Here is a 17,325-nt window from a genome sequence, read left to right as displayed (position 1 = left end):
GGTAAAACTTGGGTGCATGATGGAAATAACCAACACTGTGCAGTTTTAATGGCACCCTCAGGCCTTACTTTTTAATGTTATTGATTGCTAAAGGGATATTCAAATGAAGTTTACTCTATTTGTAAGAATTAGAAATTCTGCATGGTGGGTGGTGCTGTTAGTGCTTTACTTTAGTAATCTCAGTGTCTGAATCAAACGATAGGGGTGGAGACACTCCTTCAGGTATACTGGGCTGAGGCCATTTAGGGCTTTAAAGGTCAGCACCAACACTTTGAATTGTGCTCATAAACGTACTGGGAGCCAATGTAGGTCTCTCAGGACTGGTGTTATATGGTCTCAGTGGCCACTCTCAGTCACCAGTCTAGCTGCCGCATTCTGGATTAATTGTAGTTTCCGGGTAACCTTCAAAGGTAGCCCCACATAGAGCGCATGGTAGTAGTCCAAGCGGGAGATAACCAGAGCATGTACCACTCTAGTGAGACAGTCCACGGGCAGGTAGGGTCTCAGTCTGCATACCAGATGGAGCTGCCCTGGACACAGAATTGACCTGTGAGTCCAACTGTAAGTCCAAAATGACTCCCAGGCTGTGCACCTGCTCCTTCAGGGGCACAGTTGCCCCATTCAGGACCAGGGAGTCTCCCATACCCACCCACCCCGTCCCTCCAAAACAGTACTTCTGTCTTGTCAGGATTCAACCTCAATCTGTTAGCCACCATCCATCCTCCAACCGCCTCGAGACAGTCACACTGCCTTCACTGGTTCTGATTTAAAAGAGAGGTAGAGTTGGGTATGATCCAAAGAGGGTTTCTGCACATGACTCGAAGGCAAAGGGTAGGCTATGACAAGCCAACCACTCTACACCATATACAGTAGAATAATTAATAGAATAATGAATACTTTGTTGCATAGTAGCTCTTTTAGATGTCCCCAGACCTCGTCTTACGAAGTATTCCTTCCTCATGAAAAATGAATCTTCGGGTGTTTTTCCTAAAATACACATAACCTCACTTTCCTCCAACCCAAGAGCTATCAGTTGTCCCAAGTGCCCAATTACGTCTACTGGGGACAGGCAGTTTTGTTGTTCGTGTCTCTGCCCCAGCGTTCCTTCCCATCTCACAACCACAAAGTGCTCTTGACAACAGGGTGGCGCAAGTGTTGCTCCTCCCCCCGCCAAGAAGCGCCATTGTAATTCAAGGATCAATTCATCAGAACTTTCTAGAATAAGTTTTTTAAAGTATAGTTTAGTATAATTTACAATGCATTTGCAACGTAGAGATAATTTCAGATACAAACTGGAATTACAAATTTACCCCCAAAGAATAATTAATCTTTTCTGCTTCCGTATAGAATATGATTGAGTCTTTTAGCGAAATTATATAAACCATCAGGACAAAGCAGAGGAAGCTAGTAATATGCAGTGGAAGTTAAAATGCATAGTTCCATCAGGTGTGGAAAGTCTGCAGGTGTTGAATGAGCTGAAGCTGATTTTTTAAAAAAGGAAAGAAAAAGAACTCCAGTAACAAACTCTGGGCATCCAGAGAAAGATATGGATCCAGGAGACCCCTCAGCCCAAAGCTGTGAGCTTGATTTTACAAGGGGAGTGAAACCCCATCTAGAACGATACCATTCACCTGATCTAGACTGCTAGTACCGTACTCTAGCAACATCCCTTCTGTTTTGTCTGGATTCAGTTTAATCCAGTTTAATTCCTCTGCCTGCCTGAGATTGGACAATGGAAACAAGAGGTAGAGATCAGTGTTGTCTACATGTTGATTGGACTTCAGCCCAGAGTTCCATGATAAGTGGCAAGGAGGAACTTGGGTGGACCATCATGCTGAGATAGCCGCCTTCAGACTCAAGATTTCTTTGTATACGGCACAATTTGTTTTCACACATTTAGGGAACATGCATAGATCCTTCCTAGGCTTTTAAACTGAAAAGCAAACTGACAGAAAGATTATGGTCTCTTTCTCACAAAGATGGTAAACCTAAAGATGGCCCACTTCAGGCTGCAGGTGAGGAGTCACATGGCAGAACTTTCCTGCATATACATGGAACATGGGATTCTAACATGATCAGTGTAGAGCATATTCTTTCCATGCAGAAGGTCCCAGATTAAACAACAAAGTAAGCCTAGGAAGGATGCCTGTTTGAAACCATTGCTGTATAGATACTGGCTGTATAAGGCATCTTTTTAAGGTTTTGCAGGAATGTGTTTTTCTATTTTGCTGTGTCAAGGAAATTGTTCCTTTGCAAGAATGCCTGGAAACTTGTATTTTCTACCTCACAGAAAACTAGTATTACTAAAACAGTGCAAAGGCACAAATGATTTTCCACTACTTTGGTCCTCTAAGCACACTAGTTATAATCCTGCAAGCTCTTCTATGTGGAACATAGGCTTATATTGCAGTCTTTCTCTGTGTCTGCAGTGAACACTAGTCATAGGACTAATCACCTGAAATTCACAGGTATAATATGTGTTTGCTGTAGATTCACAGTGCAAGTTGCCATTAGGTGCCCTGTAATGGTATTTAATCAGTCCCAGCTCCTGCCAACCTAGCAGTTCGAAAGCATGTCAAAGTGCAAGTAGATTAACAAGTACCATTCCGGCAGAAAGCTAAATGGCGTTTCCATGTGATGCTCTTTACATAATGTTGGTATTTAATGGTATTTACACAATGTTGTTAGTGAAGACCCTGAGCAAACTTTAAATCCTGAATTGTCACTTGATATTACAACCTTGATCATATCACAGTGAGTCCTTCTTCCCTGCTCTAATTAATATTACATTAGGCATAGTGTCACATAACTTGCTAAAACTGTATTTTGAGCTCCTTGTGAACTAGCAGTTTCTGCTAGTTACCAGTCATTTTCCAGGAATTTGGATTGAAAGCCTTTGTGATAATAAAACTATGGAGGGAAAATAGAGCTGACCCATATGTGGGTAATTAATAAAAGAATCAGCTGAGCACTTAGATTCAAAACATGGGGCTTTACATCTCTCCAGTGGGAGAGAGCCCCCAGCATCATTAAAAACAGAATAAAGCAGCAGTATAGCATGGAATATAGGTTGTTAAACCCTTTTGCATATCCCATTTAGTGTCAGGCTTCAGAGAAACACCCCCCCCCCCAGGCTGTGCATCAGCAGAACAAAGAAATTAGAGTCCCTTACCTGTTTAAGAGTGTTTAATGGTCAGAGCAAAAGAACAACGCAGCCATTCTCTGAATAAAGGTGCTTCACTCCTACTCCCGCTCCCCAAGTTATCTTCATCACTTCCCCCTTCTTGCAACCTGATCTCACAACCACTGAGCCTTCTGCATAGCAACCTGATCAGCTCTCCTTGCCCTTGGAGATAAAGGCTGAACACTTTTTAGTGAAGGGGAGTCCGTTATCTCTCTCTCTTCCTGTTCTGCTTCTCCTAGCTGTTCCCCACTCAGCTCTGCCCAGCTGTTGTTTTCTGAACTATGTCCCTCTGCAAGCCAGTTTTCTAAATCTATGCTGCTCCACTGTTCCTGGGCAGCTTCAGGATCCAGGACAGGAGCAGGAAGAGGGGAAGCTTCCCACCATTCCTCATCAGAGCTGTAATCCTCAGGCTGGTCTCTGACATTTAGTCTGCTTTAAAGCTCTCCCCCCACCCCCACCCCCGCAATGAATGGACCATGCACTCTTAAGTAAATTTAAGATGTTTTGCTTACTAAATCCAAAGGTCTAGTTCATGCATTATTCCATGCAGCAGCAAGGAGAACACTCTTCTGGGCAAAATACGGCATATAGTTTCAAACTAGTAGTCTGAACTTGGAGCAAGTTTAGTCATGTCCATCCTGGTCAGTTATATAGCGAGAAATGAAGTGAGAGAAAGGCAGAGAAGAACCTTCACTTCCTCCGTCACAGAGAAGAGGGGTTGTGACCTATCTTTGTCTAGGAACAGAACTCTCTGGTCTTATACAGTACACTTTTTTTTTCTTCCCCAAACATTTTGACCCCGCAACTGGTCTAAAGTGAATTATGGTGAATTTCAAGCCTGAATTCAAGCTACCCTGCCCTGTTGTTCACAGCTCCAGAATTACTACTGACTTAATTAGACTTTGATTAATTATGTCTTTTTGTATATTGTATGGTACTGAACCACACACACACACACACCCGTAGTATACCCCCCATACTAGCTTTCTCCCTACTGAGTGCTGAGTTCATTTTGCTTTGTAGGAGTAGTAAAATCTTTACCACATTCGTTTTAGGAGACAGATTAATTCCATTTAAAAAATCAGAAGCATGGACATGGAAAGATCAAAGAAATAACTTTTCTTTATTTTATTTTTAAAAAAGTTTCCTGGACTGGATTCTGGCCCTTCTAGTCACTTTCCTATTATAGAATCCAATTGCCCAGTTGAGCCGCGTTAGCAAATCCAGGAGGGAAGAAGTGGTTCAGATGAGCACATGGAAGTTCTGGCTATGAAGCAAATGTGGTGCCATTGGGCTCATGTCCTCATCTTCCTGGTGCTGGGGGGTGGGGGTGGGATCAGGGCTGGTAAAGAAGAAGATGGGGGAGGGCCCGGGAGGGAGCTTGGGGGTGGGGCAGTTTACTGGGCTGATGTGTCGAGGCTGGAGGTATATAAATGGAAGTGGTGGTCCATCCTGAGAAGAGCAGAGCTGGGCAGTGAGACTGATATCTTCAGATGGTTGGTGGTAGATTGTTGGGAGAAGACAGGTTTGTGGGAAGGAAAGGCAGCTCCATAGCAAAAAGGGAGGAGACCTGCTCCAGAGGCTTATTGCCTTCATGTCTTCCTAAAGGCATCAGACTGGCCTCTGCTGGGAACAAGGTGCAGGCCTAGTGACCCCCCATTGATCTGACACAACAGAACTCTTCTTACCATCCTTATTTCACAGTGCAGAGCCCTGAACTGACTGTGTGACTATTGCAGAGGGATCTTCTGCAGCGCTATTAAAACCTTGTGTAGAAATGATCATTTGGATTTAGTACATTTGAATTACAATACAGTTCAGTATAACTCAGCGTAAACAAATGTGGGGGTGGGGTGGGGGGGGACGGCAACAACAAAGAAAGACACCTTTTGTAAGATGTAGCCCCTAGAAGGTATGTAGTGATAAGGAATTGATTGAGCGAGTTAAGTAAGTAATGCTACTGATTATATGTTTGTATATTGTTGCTTGCAGTTGTTGAAGTCAATAGGAGGGACATAGTCTTCCTGATAGATGGCACAGCAGCCTTGGGAGCTGCCCCTTTTAATGCAATTCGTGATTTTGTGGCCAAAGTCATCCAGAAACTGGAAATTGGACCGGACCTTGTTCAAGTTGCGGTGGCACAATATGCAGAAACTGTAAGACCCGAGTTCTATTTCAATACCTTCCAGAACAGAAAAGATGTCCTTGCAAGTGTCAGGAAAATAAGGCCAATGGGTGGTGCTGCACTCAACACAGGCTCCGCACTAAGGTATGTGAAAGACAACTTATTCACCAGCGCTGCTGGAAGCAGGATCAATGAAGGCATACCATCAATGCTGGTCCTTATTACTGGTGGAAAGTCCCAAGATGTTGTTGCCGAACCAGCACAGGAAGTGAAAAGGAATCGCATATTCATCCTGGCTGTTGGGTCCCGAAAAGCAGATCGTGCAGAACTAGAACAAATTGCCTACGAACCATCCCTAGTATTCAGTCCTTCCGAGTTCCGCACACCTATCCTGGTAAATACTCTCAATGATATTTTGTCACCCCTGAAGACACTGTCTGGATGGATTGAAGTAACACCAAGTGGAAAAGGTAAACACTGTTCTTGTTAAGTTCTAAAATGCATTTGACCTTTGTAAATAATACTGTTTTAAAAACAGCCTCCCCACCCCGGTTATTCATCCTCAGCAACGCTAATGATAATTTACGATGGGTTTATTCGTCACTTTAGATTTCTCCAGGGCAGGGTCTGTTTGGCAGGCTCGTTTGCTGCAACCAACTCTTGAAACAGGCCTTCTGTCTATCTCTTCTGTCATTTGCATCTCTAGGGAGCTGGTAGACTGCTAAATGCACCCAGGACATGAAAGACTGCACTTATGGGATATAAATCTTTTGCAGTGAACACTTTTAAGAATCCTGAGCAGTGATGAAGATGGCAAAACTAATGCAGAACAATAGTGTTAGTTTTCTAAGGAGCTTTTATAATAATCCTGATTTTTTTCCTAATACGTAGCTCAGTTATTCTAGATTTGCTAAATTTTAAAGCATTATCCTAAATTAAGATGAATATCACGGGAATATCTGTCACTTAACAAGCTTTTTCAAAATGTATGTCTCTTACTAATACAGTCTTGCATGATGCATATAAACAGTGGCATTTTTATTTTAAAATATAAATTAAAAATGTTCTAAATGTTCTTATACTTCAATATGTATATATATATATATATTCTCTCTCTCTCTCTCCCTCCCTCCCTCTGTCTTTCCTCTCCCTCCCCACCCCCTGTTTCATTCCCTGCAGGTATTAGCATATGGGCATAAATTACAATTATCCATTTCTAATCTTACAATTAGGCTTTCAAACTATTGCCATATTTACACATTTAATAGCTGTGTGGGGTGGAGAACCTCTGACCTGAGGGCCAAATTTGGACTGCTAAGCTTCCAAATTTGGCCCACAAGGCTGTTCCCCCTAAACCAGTGGTTCCCAATTAGCTAAGTTCTGTAGACCCCTTGTTTTTCAAAAAGCCAAGCCATGGACTCATTACTTTGGAAAATACTGATATCTCTTTGGTAGTTTTCCAAATCTTTACTACGGTCATAGACCAGCATAAGCTAAAAGCACCTCCATTAATAAATAAAACATGTTAGATGGGCAATAAGGCAACTGCATAAGTAGAGGGTGCACATGCTCATTCTCTCAGTTGCAGTAGTTTTTGTTATGTGAATGGTGCCATGGATCCCCTGGGTGGGTTACGTGGACCCCCTGGGGTCTGTGGGCTACCAGTTAGGAACCACTGCCCTAAACCAGGCACATCTGGTGTTATATCTGATGTCAGGTGTGAGTTAGATGAAGACATGGCTGCAGAAAGCAGGGCTGAAGTGGACCAGCGCAGTCAGACATGGACATTGTCAGGGCTGGGCACAGGACGCAAGGGGTGGGGTCTCGCGAGAGTGTCCCTGCTCTAGTCATGTGGGGGAATTGAATTCCTTCTAGATATGGATCAATCCATTGCTGCTTTTTCAGGTGCTCCATAGACTCATTTGGGAAGGGAACAGAAAGGACCCAATACATCCCAGGAGGGGATTTAGCAGGTGCCCTGGTGCTTCAACAGACACATCTGTGGGCCTGTGCACATGTGCTGACACATTTATGACAAGTATAAAAGCCTCTAGGATCTGGCCTTGGTCCAAAGACATTGTCAAGTGAGTGCTGAGGATCAGGCTGTTTTGGAACTTTCCAGTCCATTTTTGATGCCTGATAATATCAATTGGATACTTAAAATTGTTCTGAGCTTTCAGATCCAGTTTAAAAATCCATTTACACTGAAGTTCACTGGCAATTTTAAACATGAAAGAGTCCCTGCTTGCATCACCTGTAGACAGAAAACCTAAAATGTAGTTGGGTGTGCTTTGAACCATGTGGGGGGGGGGGCATCATGACACTTCACTCGTTTCTTCCTTCCATCTCTTCATGGCCGTCCTGTTTCTCTTCTCTCTCACAAGGTGAACATGTGTGTACAGCAAATGTTGTATGCACACATGACAAATTCTGGTATGTTATTCTGTGATTTCTTACATTATTTTCTGTGCTCTACTGCAGTTCTGTTAAATAAAAGGGATATCATCTTTCTTTTGGATGGATCAGCCAACGTTGGAAATGCCAACTTCCCATTGGTCCGTGACTTTGTTGTGAGCCTAGTTGGCTCCCTTGATGTTGGAATTGATGATATACGAATCGGCCTAGTGCAATTTAGTGAGAATCCGAAAACAGAATTCTTTTTAAACACTTTTCTAACCAAGGCAGAGGTACTCGACCATCTAAGGCAATTGAGACTCCTTGGGGGATCAATACTGAATACTGGTGCTGCACTAGACTTTGTCCGTGAAAATCATTTCACCGAAGCCGGTGGGAGCAGGATAGATGAAAGCGTCCCTCAGGTTCTAGTCTACCTTGCGGCAGGGCGATCTGTTGATTCATTCGAACAGGCTGCCCATTCTTTAGCTCGTGCAGGAGTGTTGACCTTCTGCGTTGGTGTTAAAGATGCTGATTTGACAGAACTTCAGCGGATTGCATACAATCCACAAATGGTATTTCTTAAGGATGAATTCAGTTCTCTGGCAAACGTGCCACAGGAAATGATTGGTCAAATAACAACATATTATGTTGAAGATTCAGCAGGTAATTTGTTCCTTTCTTTATTCAAAATGGATTTAAGAATGATTATGTTTTATCTTGCAGGTATGTTTCAAATGGCATGAAACATTTTGCCACAGCTGTGTCTTAGAGGCATTGCACACATTTTTAAATTCATGTAGGGAACCTGTTTCCATGCATGTAACGAGCATCACGGATGAAGGCTGCCACGTGTGACTGCCGCAGCATCCCTAACATGTTCCTTCCATGTCTGAATTTTCTGAAGAAGCCCTTAGGGCTGTTTCACACATTCTAGATCTATGCACAGGGTATAAATAGAAATGTGTTTGGCTGATACGAACCCAAGTGCACTGTTTTGCATAATGATTGCACATGCACTTATTTTACCATTTGGACATATCTTGAGAAGCTACAGTTGACAAAATAGATACATGAGGAGTGCTCATTTTTTTCTTTCTATAGCTTTACTTTACTTTTATTTTTTAAAACAAACTATCTCGCTCCTCCTCGCTCTATAATACATGTGAAAAGAAGTGCGTAACATTTATAACAGTGTCTGAGGGTGCAGCTTCTGTGCTCTTCACCCTCATTCCCCCCACTTTCTTTGTTCCGAAGGGGTGGGGAAGATTAACTGTCTGTGCACACAATAAAATAGAAGCCCGATAAACACACAGAAAGTGACTTGCTGTCTCCCAGGCAGAATCCTAGAGTAGTAAAGCTCTCCAGAGGCCCTTAGTCCTATGCGCTGCCGATCTAGGAGATCCACTGCTGGGTGGCCCTCCTGCCCTCTGTTTCAAAAATGCCTAGCAAAGGGGAGACTACCACCTTCTGGGGCAGTCCATTTCATTTCAAGCAGCTCGTACCATCAGAAAGTGCTACAATCTTCACTTCGCTGGTTAGCAGGCCAGCAGCCACTGCCTGAGCCTGTGCCGATAGCCCTGCTGCTCCTCCTCCTTCCTTTTATCCAGCCCCTTAAGGGATGTAGGAGGTGCCTGCCACTGGATGGTGGGCTGTGGCCGCCTGAGCCTGTGGGGATATCCTCCCCATATGCCCTCCAGCTACAATAGGACAAAGTAGGCAGCTCCCTGAACATGCTCCTTCCTTCCCTCCCCAACTTTGTAAGAAGTAAGCCCCAGCCTGGGGCAATGGAAGCACTCTGGCTGGCAGGCAGCAGTGGCAGCCTAAGCAACAGTACTTGGTTCAAGAACTCCTTGCCAGAAAAAAGCACTGGCTATCATAGGAGAAGGCACACTTCTGTACCATCCGTCTTCTTCAGAGCCTTAAAGACAGAAGCCTTGGATATATTGTAGTACTCCAATAATTTGGCAAGCCACTCTATCTTTGTTGGTACAGTACCACTTTTCCAATTTTTGGAAAATTGGAAGGACCTCAAAAGAGAAGGCAGACAGGGACTGGAAGGTGTTTAAAAGATACTTGCAAAACTATATCGAAAAATCAGAACGCCTATTAGAATAAACAAGTTTCCTTTCAAATATTGGAATACTAAATAAGATGGATAACAATGTGTAATAGAAAAAGAAATATGTGTGTGAAAGAAAGTAATAGAAGTAGAAAGAAATTGCAATTGAGTAGATTGGAAGTCTAACACAAAGGGTGAGGGGTGGCGGATGGTGATGGGATTTATCTGTGGGATTGAGTGTAGGTATGTTCTAGGTATGTTGTATGTATGTAGGTATGTTGTATGAAATGTATGTTTGTATGTATATTAATGTTGAACTATTTTAACAATAAAAAATTATAATAATAATAAAAAAAATTTAAAAAGACAGAAGCCTCATGTCTCTACGATGTGATGCTCTCCCTGTGTTGATGACAGAAAGCTGCAAGTACTAAGGTCTGCTTTAGGCATTTCAAAGAAGCTGGAATCATTTCCACTTCCACTTCCTCATTTTTAGGTTCACTGATTGCACATCTCAACAATATAGTCCTCACGATGCATAATACATTAAAAGTACCAATAATTCACTCTCCTGGAAGTTCTAGAGTAATTTCCAGTGATTCCACAATTTGGGGTTTTTAAGGAAAGGTGCTATAGAAAGGCCCAAAGCCTGAATTCTTCCTCTTACATAATCAAGATCGCTCTGATTTATTATCTCCTAGTTTGCAAAATGAATCTGCAATATCTTTTTGTGTATTAAACATTTTCATTTCTCTTAATTCCAGAAAACAAGTTTGATATCTTGTTCTTGATTGATGGCTCAGCCAACCTTATGGGTCAGTTTGTTGCTGTTCGGGACTTTTTGCACCGGATTATTTCTGACCTGGATGTGGGTCCTGATGCCATACGTGTAGCTGTGGCACAGTTTAGTGATAACGTGCAACTTGAGTTCAACTTTGAAGATATCCCAAACAAGCAAGACATCCTTCAGAAAGTGAAAAGAATGAAGATAAAAACAGGGAGGTTGCTCAACATTGGTGCTGCGTTAGATTACGCCACGAAGGAAATATTTGTGAAGAGTGCTGGAAGCAGGATTGAGGAAAGAGTGCCACAACTACTTATGCTCCTTGCTGCTGGGAGATCAAGCGATAGTGTGGATGACCCTGCTGATGCTCTGAAACAAATTGGAGTTATTCCCTTTGCTATCAAATCCAGGACTGCAGATCGTAGCGAATTAGAAAAGATAGCTTTCGACCCTCAATTTGTGCTAGTTGCTGACTCCCTTTCCAGAATTGGAGACCTACAATTTCAAATAGGCAGTCTGCTGAAAGCCATTCCGTCTCAGCCATCAGGTATTCATTTCTGCAGTTTTCGTCTTTTTCTTTGAAGCATGCACAGTCCAACGGGTTACACAAGAAGCTGTAAATAAGAAATTGCTGGCTAGATGCAATTTGCTCAAAGCATTTAGGAGAGTCTGTTTACTTTGAAAAAGTCTCAAATAGATAATTCTTGATGCATATAAAGTGCAGGGAGTGTAGTGCTTCCTCTTTGCATGTGGGAGACCTCATTCACATCTTTTCCCAGATACAAATGTCATTGAGTGTGCAGCTATAAGGTGCTTCCCATATATAATGAAGTGCAGTAGTGATACTAACAGGCTTTGAGTTGGGGGAAGTTTGAAAACAGACTCCCCAGTTTGGAAATCCAGGCTCTGTCATGAGCCCAGCACCAATCTGTATGATAGATTATATCAGAAAGAACACAAGGCAACTGTTATATTTTACCTGTCAGCATAGTAGTCTCTTGCTTTTTCATGACTGCTTGCTATAGGTAAAGCATTCGCCCTGGAAAAAGCTCCTTTCTCTCATTATTAAATGCTGCTTCTCCATCCTATAGCTGCTTATTTCCTTGCAGTACAGTATAGCATAGGGACGCGGGTGGCGCTGTGGGTTAAACCACAGAGCCTAGGACTTGCCAATCAGAAGGTCGGCGATTCGAATCCCCGTGACGGGGTGAGCTCCCGTTGCTCGTTCCCTGCTCCTGCCAACCTAGCAGTTAGAAAGCACGTCAAAGTGCAAGTAGATAAATAGATACCGCTCTGGTGGGAAGGTAAATGGTGTTTCCGTGCGCTGCTCTGGTTCGCCAGAAGCGGCTTAGTCATGCTGGCCACATGACCCGGAAGCTGTATGCCAGCTCCCTCAGCCAATAAAGCGAGATGAGCACCGCAACCCCAGAGTTGGCCACAACTGGACCTAATGGTCAGGGGTCCCTTTACCTTTTTACAGTTTAGCATGGCCATTTTCAGCCTGATGTGTGGGAAGGTAAAGCCAGTGTAAACGAGGGGTAATTTAAGTAGGGGCCCATCCACACGTCCTTTTGTGCCGTATATCTAGGGACAGATCTGATCTCTCCAGGTCCATGAGCATTGTTTTTTCTTTTCTTGCACTTTTATCTGGGAAACCTGCATTTTACAGCTGAAACATAGCAAACAGCAATGACCGCTCCCCACTTAAAACGGGGGGCGCCCTTTGCGGGGACGCATGCAGCCCTGGATCTGGAGTGGCCCCATCAGCATAGGCTTTGCCTTCCCTCAGGTGGGATACCTGGAGGTCCCCGCCTACCCCAGTGAGTTGTCCAATCCCACCTGGGGGAAGCGTTGCCAGGGAAACCAGGCCAGGTAGGGGGAGGGATTACCTGCCCACACAATAGAGGGTGGATCTTAATTGGTAATCCTCACTTGGCTCCAGAGCTTCTCCCACCCTACCCACCCTCAGTTAATGTCTTCTTTTGCAGGTTAACTTTTCTTCATAGGTTTTGCAGGTTAACCTGTCTCCACAGGTATGCGGGCGCTGCTACGATAAGGTCGCTGTTAAAGGGCCGGAAAGGAATTTCCCTGCATTGGCAGGTTTCGCCTTTCCCGTAGCAAAACGTCACAACTTTGGCGGTATCAGGCCTTGGGCGGAATCCTTTAGTCCATCTTCCTCTTTGCGGCGGCGATACCAGGGTTCCCCGTTAAAGGGTTTTTTGAAGGGAGGCTTTGGCCGTACGCCGAAAGGTCGTCATTGCTCTCCCCTGCGGCGGCGGCGTAACGGGGGCGGCTATCTCTGCTTGAACATATGTTCTCCAGAGCCGGCCCATCCCCCCCACACACACTGGATAACCCTGATGCTCCCTAGGTCCCCGGCTGGGGACTAGGGAGGGAGAACGCCCAATGCCTGAGCCAAGGTCTACCCACATTTGAAATTTAATAAAGTTGTGGCCAATTTAATCCCATAGCACGTTGTCTAGAGTCGTTATTCCTCATGACGGGGGGGGGGACCACTCGGGATCTGGGGACTCCACCTGTCCACACAATTGGGTTTTCCACAGATGGTCGTTCATTCTGATTCAGTGGTTAAAACATGGGTTTTCTTATGGAAAGTGCCAGGACAAAACAAAAACAAAAACCCCATTTCGGCACAGACCTGGAAAGCCCAGGGCTGTGTCTCGAAAGCCTGTAGCAAAGGTATGTGTAGATGAGCCCTTGAGTGTAGAAGAGAGAACTTTCAAGTATTTGCTACTGAGATGACGATGGGACCAGGAAACAGAGAGAAAATGAAACTTCACAGTGCACAGGAGTCTCTTGGTTTCTGAAGGCTCCCCTGAAGCATTTCAAATCAAGAATCTCTTCTATGGGATCAATCACACCATCTCCTTCTTCAGGAAAACTGAACAGTCACTCTGACTTTCACTGGCTCTCACCAGTAAAGCTACTTAAGCTGGTAATCTTTTTAACCAATTCCTGTGCCTATTTGAGGTTTTACTTCTCTTCATTCCCTGTGCTGGTGCCTTCCCTCATTTCTCCCCCTCAGTTTTCTTTTCACCCTGGGAGCAAAAGCATGCAAAATTTAATAGGCAAATGGGAGCTTACCTTTTTCTTTATGTGACAATTGATTGTATTCCTTTTTTTTCTCATAACCCCCACATTTCTTCAGCAGCTGAGGAATCTCCGAAGAAGGATGTTGTGTTTCTGATAGACGGTTCGGATGGCATGCGAAGCATATTCCCAGAGGTGAAGTCCTTTGTGCAAGGTTTGGTCGACTCTTTGGACATTGGTCCCGACAAAGTTCAGGTGGCCGTGGCCCAGTACAGCAGCCGTGTGCAGCCGGAGTTTCTTCTGAATCGCTACCAAGACAAGGCCGAAGTGATCAGGGCCATCCAGAGAGTGTCTGCCATGGGAGGCCCTGCCCCTTATACAGGGGCTGCCCTTAACTACCTGAGGAGCAATGTATTCACCAGCCAGGCTGGAAGCAGGTTGTCTGAAGGGGTCCCACAGATATTGTTCCTGCTGACTGCGGAAAAGTCAAGCGATGATGTCACAAGGCCTGCCTTGGATCTCAAGACGAGGGGTGCAGTGCCGTTTGGCATTGGTATTCAAAATGCAGATGCCACTGAGATGCAGACAATTTCTTTCGTTCCTCAGTTTGTGTACCTTGTCCCAGGTGTCGCTCAGCTGGGCTCCTTAAGACGAACACTTTCACAAACGGTGGCTGAGTTGACCGGGCCAAAAATAACCGCTTTGGCCACAGCGCTTCCTAGCCCAGGTGAAAAGAATCTTCTTAACTATTGAACCTGTGTTATAATTATGCTCCTACTACACACAAAGACATTGAGGTCATGAAGCAGCCCAAGTTGCTGGAGGCAGCGGGGCGTGTTGAGCCCTGTTCTGCAGCATCTGGTTCAAAATGGGCACAGGGCTATTGCAGCAGCACTGATCACATTTGTCAGGGCTTGATGTGGCTTCCCCTGTGGCTGCTTAAAGAGCACAAAATCTCACAAAAACATTTTACACAACAACCGTATGGTGGGGGAAATGCCAGAATTACTGCACACAAAATGGCAGCTGTAAGTCTGGGTACTGTTATCTGCACCCAGAATAGGTGGTTACACTACCAGTGGGTAATGTCTCACCTGCAGAAGGCAGGGAACTTCCTGTGTGTATGTTTGTGTGCATTTATAAGGTTCCAGGGGTTACTCTTGGGTTATGTTTTCTGATTGTGTTGCTGGCTACATTATCTTCTGTGACCCAGATTTATTGTGCCGCAGCCTTGGGCTGATGCAGATAAAAGCGGCAGGTCTGGTGGGCTCCACGAAGGTTTGTGCAGTAGGAGAGAAGCAAAATGGCCATCCTACTGCATGTTGTGCCCACTTCACACCCTGGCAAACTATGGTTTGCACTAGTCGTAACCCCAAATGCTTCCAGATGGGCAACAGACAAACCAGGGCTTAATGCTGCTTTTTCTGTTTTCATTTCACATTAGCTCAGCCCTCCTGTTTCTCAGTTTCAGAGTAGTGATCACCATCCTATGGATTGCCTATTTAGACATCATGCCAGGCTATAATTAACATAAGGCATGATTTGCAAACTTCATACTATAGTTTCTAACAGAGGAATTCAATGTCACACTAATTTGATTGTTGTGTCAGCATTGGCATTTCTGTTTGTCAGTCAAAAAGTTCTCTGCTCTCCTTCCTCAGGCCAATTGGGGGGAGGGCATGGGGGGAGGAAATGAAGAGGGAAATCCCATGGTGCAAGTAGGACTTTCTGTGCTGTCTCCCACTAGCATACCCAGGGCTTTTCTTCATCCAGAACTCACTGGAACGTAGTTCCAGCCTCTCTCAGGTAGGCGCCATTGCCATTATAAGAGAACAATAGTTTTCCATCACTAAGATTGTGAGCTAAAATTGTCAGGAGAAACACTGATCAACTTTGCCAAGCTCACTTTGTGTAGCTTTTACTGAGTGTACATTTGGCTTCAGTGCCATATTGCTGATAAAGTTGTACCTTGGCTCCCAAATGCCTTGGGAGTCAAACGTTCTAGCACCCGAATGATTGAAAACTGGAACGTTGAAAGCCGGTTTTTGAACGTTCTTTTGGAAGCCAAATGTCCAACGGGGCTTCCGATTGGCTGCAGGAGCTTTCTGCAGCCAATCAGAAGCCACGCTTGGGAAGTCGACTGTAATCTAAAATTACTACTATTTCTGCCTTTCAAATGTGTTGCTTGTATAATTTATTTGTACTAGTGTCTTCTAAAGTCTTCCTTTTTCCTGTAGTGGATGAGAGGAGAGATGTTGTGTTCCTTATTGACGGCTCCCAGTTTGCAGCTACTCAGTTTCCTTCAGTTGTTGAGTTTATTGAGAGACTTGTAAACAATATGAACGTGGGCTCTGCTTCTACCCGGGTCTCTGTGATTCAGTTCAGCAATGACCCCAGGGTTGAATTTCTGCTGAATGCACATTCCACCAAGGATGAGGTACAAGCTGCAGTGAGAAGACTCAGACCCAAAGGAGGGAGGCAAGTCAACCTTGGATCTGCCCTAGAATATGTGTCAAAGAACATATTTACGAAGCCCTCAGGAAGTCGCATAGAGGAGGGCGCACCTCAGTTTTTAATAATTCTCTTTTCCCGACCACCTGATGATGATTTAGAGGACCCTGTAGTCCAAGTCAAGAGTGTTGGTGTGGCACCATTTCCTATTGGAGTGAACATGGATTATGAGGAATTGGTCAAAATAGCTCTTAGCCCTCAGTATGTGTTCCAGATATCAACCTATCAGGATCTTCCAAGTCTGGAACAGAAATTGCTGGCCCCTGTTACAACACTAACTTCACAGCAGATACAAAGCCTTATTGGTGAGACAAGTTATCCCCCTATAGGTAAGATTGCTGTCTGTTTTTGTTTGTGTAAATCATTTTCTCATCTCCCATTAGATAACCCACCTCTTCCATCTTATAGGGAAACTTCTTACCAGGCTACATGTCACAACAACTGCTGCAGGATTGCACCAGTCTGAAGACTTAGGAGTTTGAAGAGTTTGCAGAATGTTCTGGGGCTCTTGTTACGATAACTAGCACGGGGTCACATTAGCTTCTGTTCCTCTTAGGAGTTCACAGAATGATGCTAAAAGTAGGATAGACGATCCTTTGCTTCCCCTCATTCCTGACATCACTATGTAAGGTTCTTAATCTGTATTTGGGTGGGTGAGGGCAGTAGCTAGCTTTCTTTGCTAGCCAGATCTGCCACATTTTCAGGTAGTGTTTCTTTTTAAAGGAGAATAATCAATCTCCTTATGATCAGTTAAAGCATCTGTAATGCCTAGACCAAAAGAATTGGTTTATATGTATGGTAGTGCCTGATGGTGCCCATTGAGTGTTAGCTCACAAAAGCATAAGTTGAATCAGGGCCGTAGTGTCTTCTGCCGCATGCTGGGGGGGGGGTGTGCTGCTGCCAGGCGATGCATTTGTGCACCGGAGCCCGCCGCTTCCACCCCCGAGTCAGGCCTGACCATCAGCCTGATCCAGCAGGCTGTTCATATGTTCTGATGTTCTATCTCAGATGCCAACGTAACTTGGGTACTATGCAGTTTCACTTGTTGAGGGAGGGATTTGCTGTTCCTCTTCACATGGCAAAATGACTTGAGCCAGCTCCAACAAGTGCTCTTATTCTAGAAGATAATATTCAAATGTCATTTGGTGGATATAAGGGTATACGAAGAGCCTTGCTGGATCGAGCCAAAGGCATATCTAGTCTTAGCATTCTGT

The 17,325-nt window shown here is 44.4% G+C and overlaps 1 protein-coding gene across 14 annotated transcripts in view; it reads left to right on the top strand.

Annotated features, from left to right (window-relative positions):
* Nucleotides 1-17,325, top strand: part of COL6A3 (collagen type VI alpha 3 chain) — a 107,852-nt gene that overhangs the window by 34,988 nt on the left and 55,539 nt on the right. For 13 of the 14 annotated variants that reach the window (XM_081849254.1, XM_081849252.1, XM_081849262.1 and 10 more), the window contains 5 exons: nt 5,177-5,779; nt 7,791-8,369; nt 10,530-11,096; nt 13,722-14,327; nt 15,838-16,440. In XM_081849254.1, coding sequence (XP_081705380.1) covers nt 5,177-5,779; nt 7,791-8,369; nt 10,530-11,096; nt 13,722-14,327; nt 15,838-16,440 — 2,958 coding nt within the window. The remainder of the gene's footprint in view (nt 1-5,176; nt 5,780-7,790; nt 8,370-10,529; nt 11,097-13,721; nt 14,328-15,837; nt 16,441-17,325) is intronic. The other variant, XM_081849253.1, reaches the window with a different exon arrangement.

The sequence above is a fragment of the Podarcis erhardii genome, assembly GCF_964252035.2.
Source record: "Podarcis erhardii genome assembly, chromosome: 1".
NCBI classification, from domain to species: Eukaryota; Metazoa; Chordata; class Lepidosauria; order Squamata; family Lacertidae; genus Podarcis; species Podarcis erhardii.
This window is presented reverse-complemented; position numbering and strand designations above follow the sequence as displayed.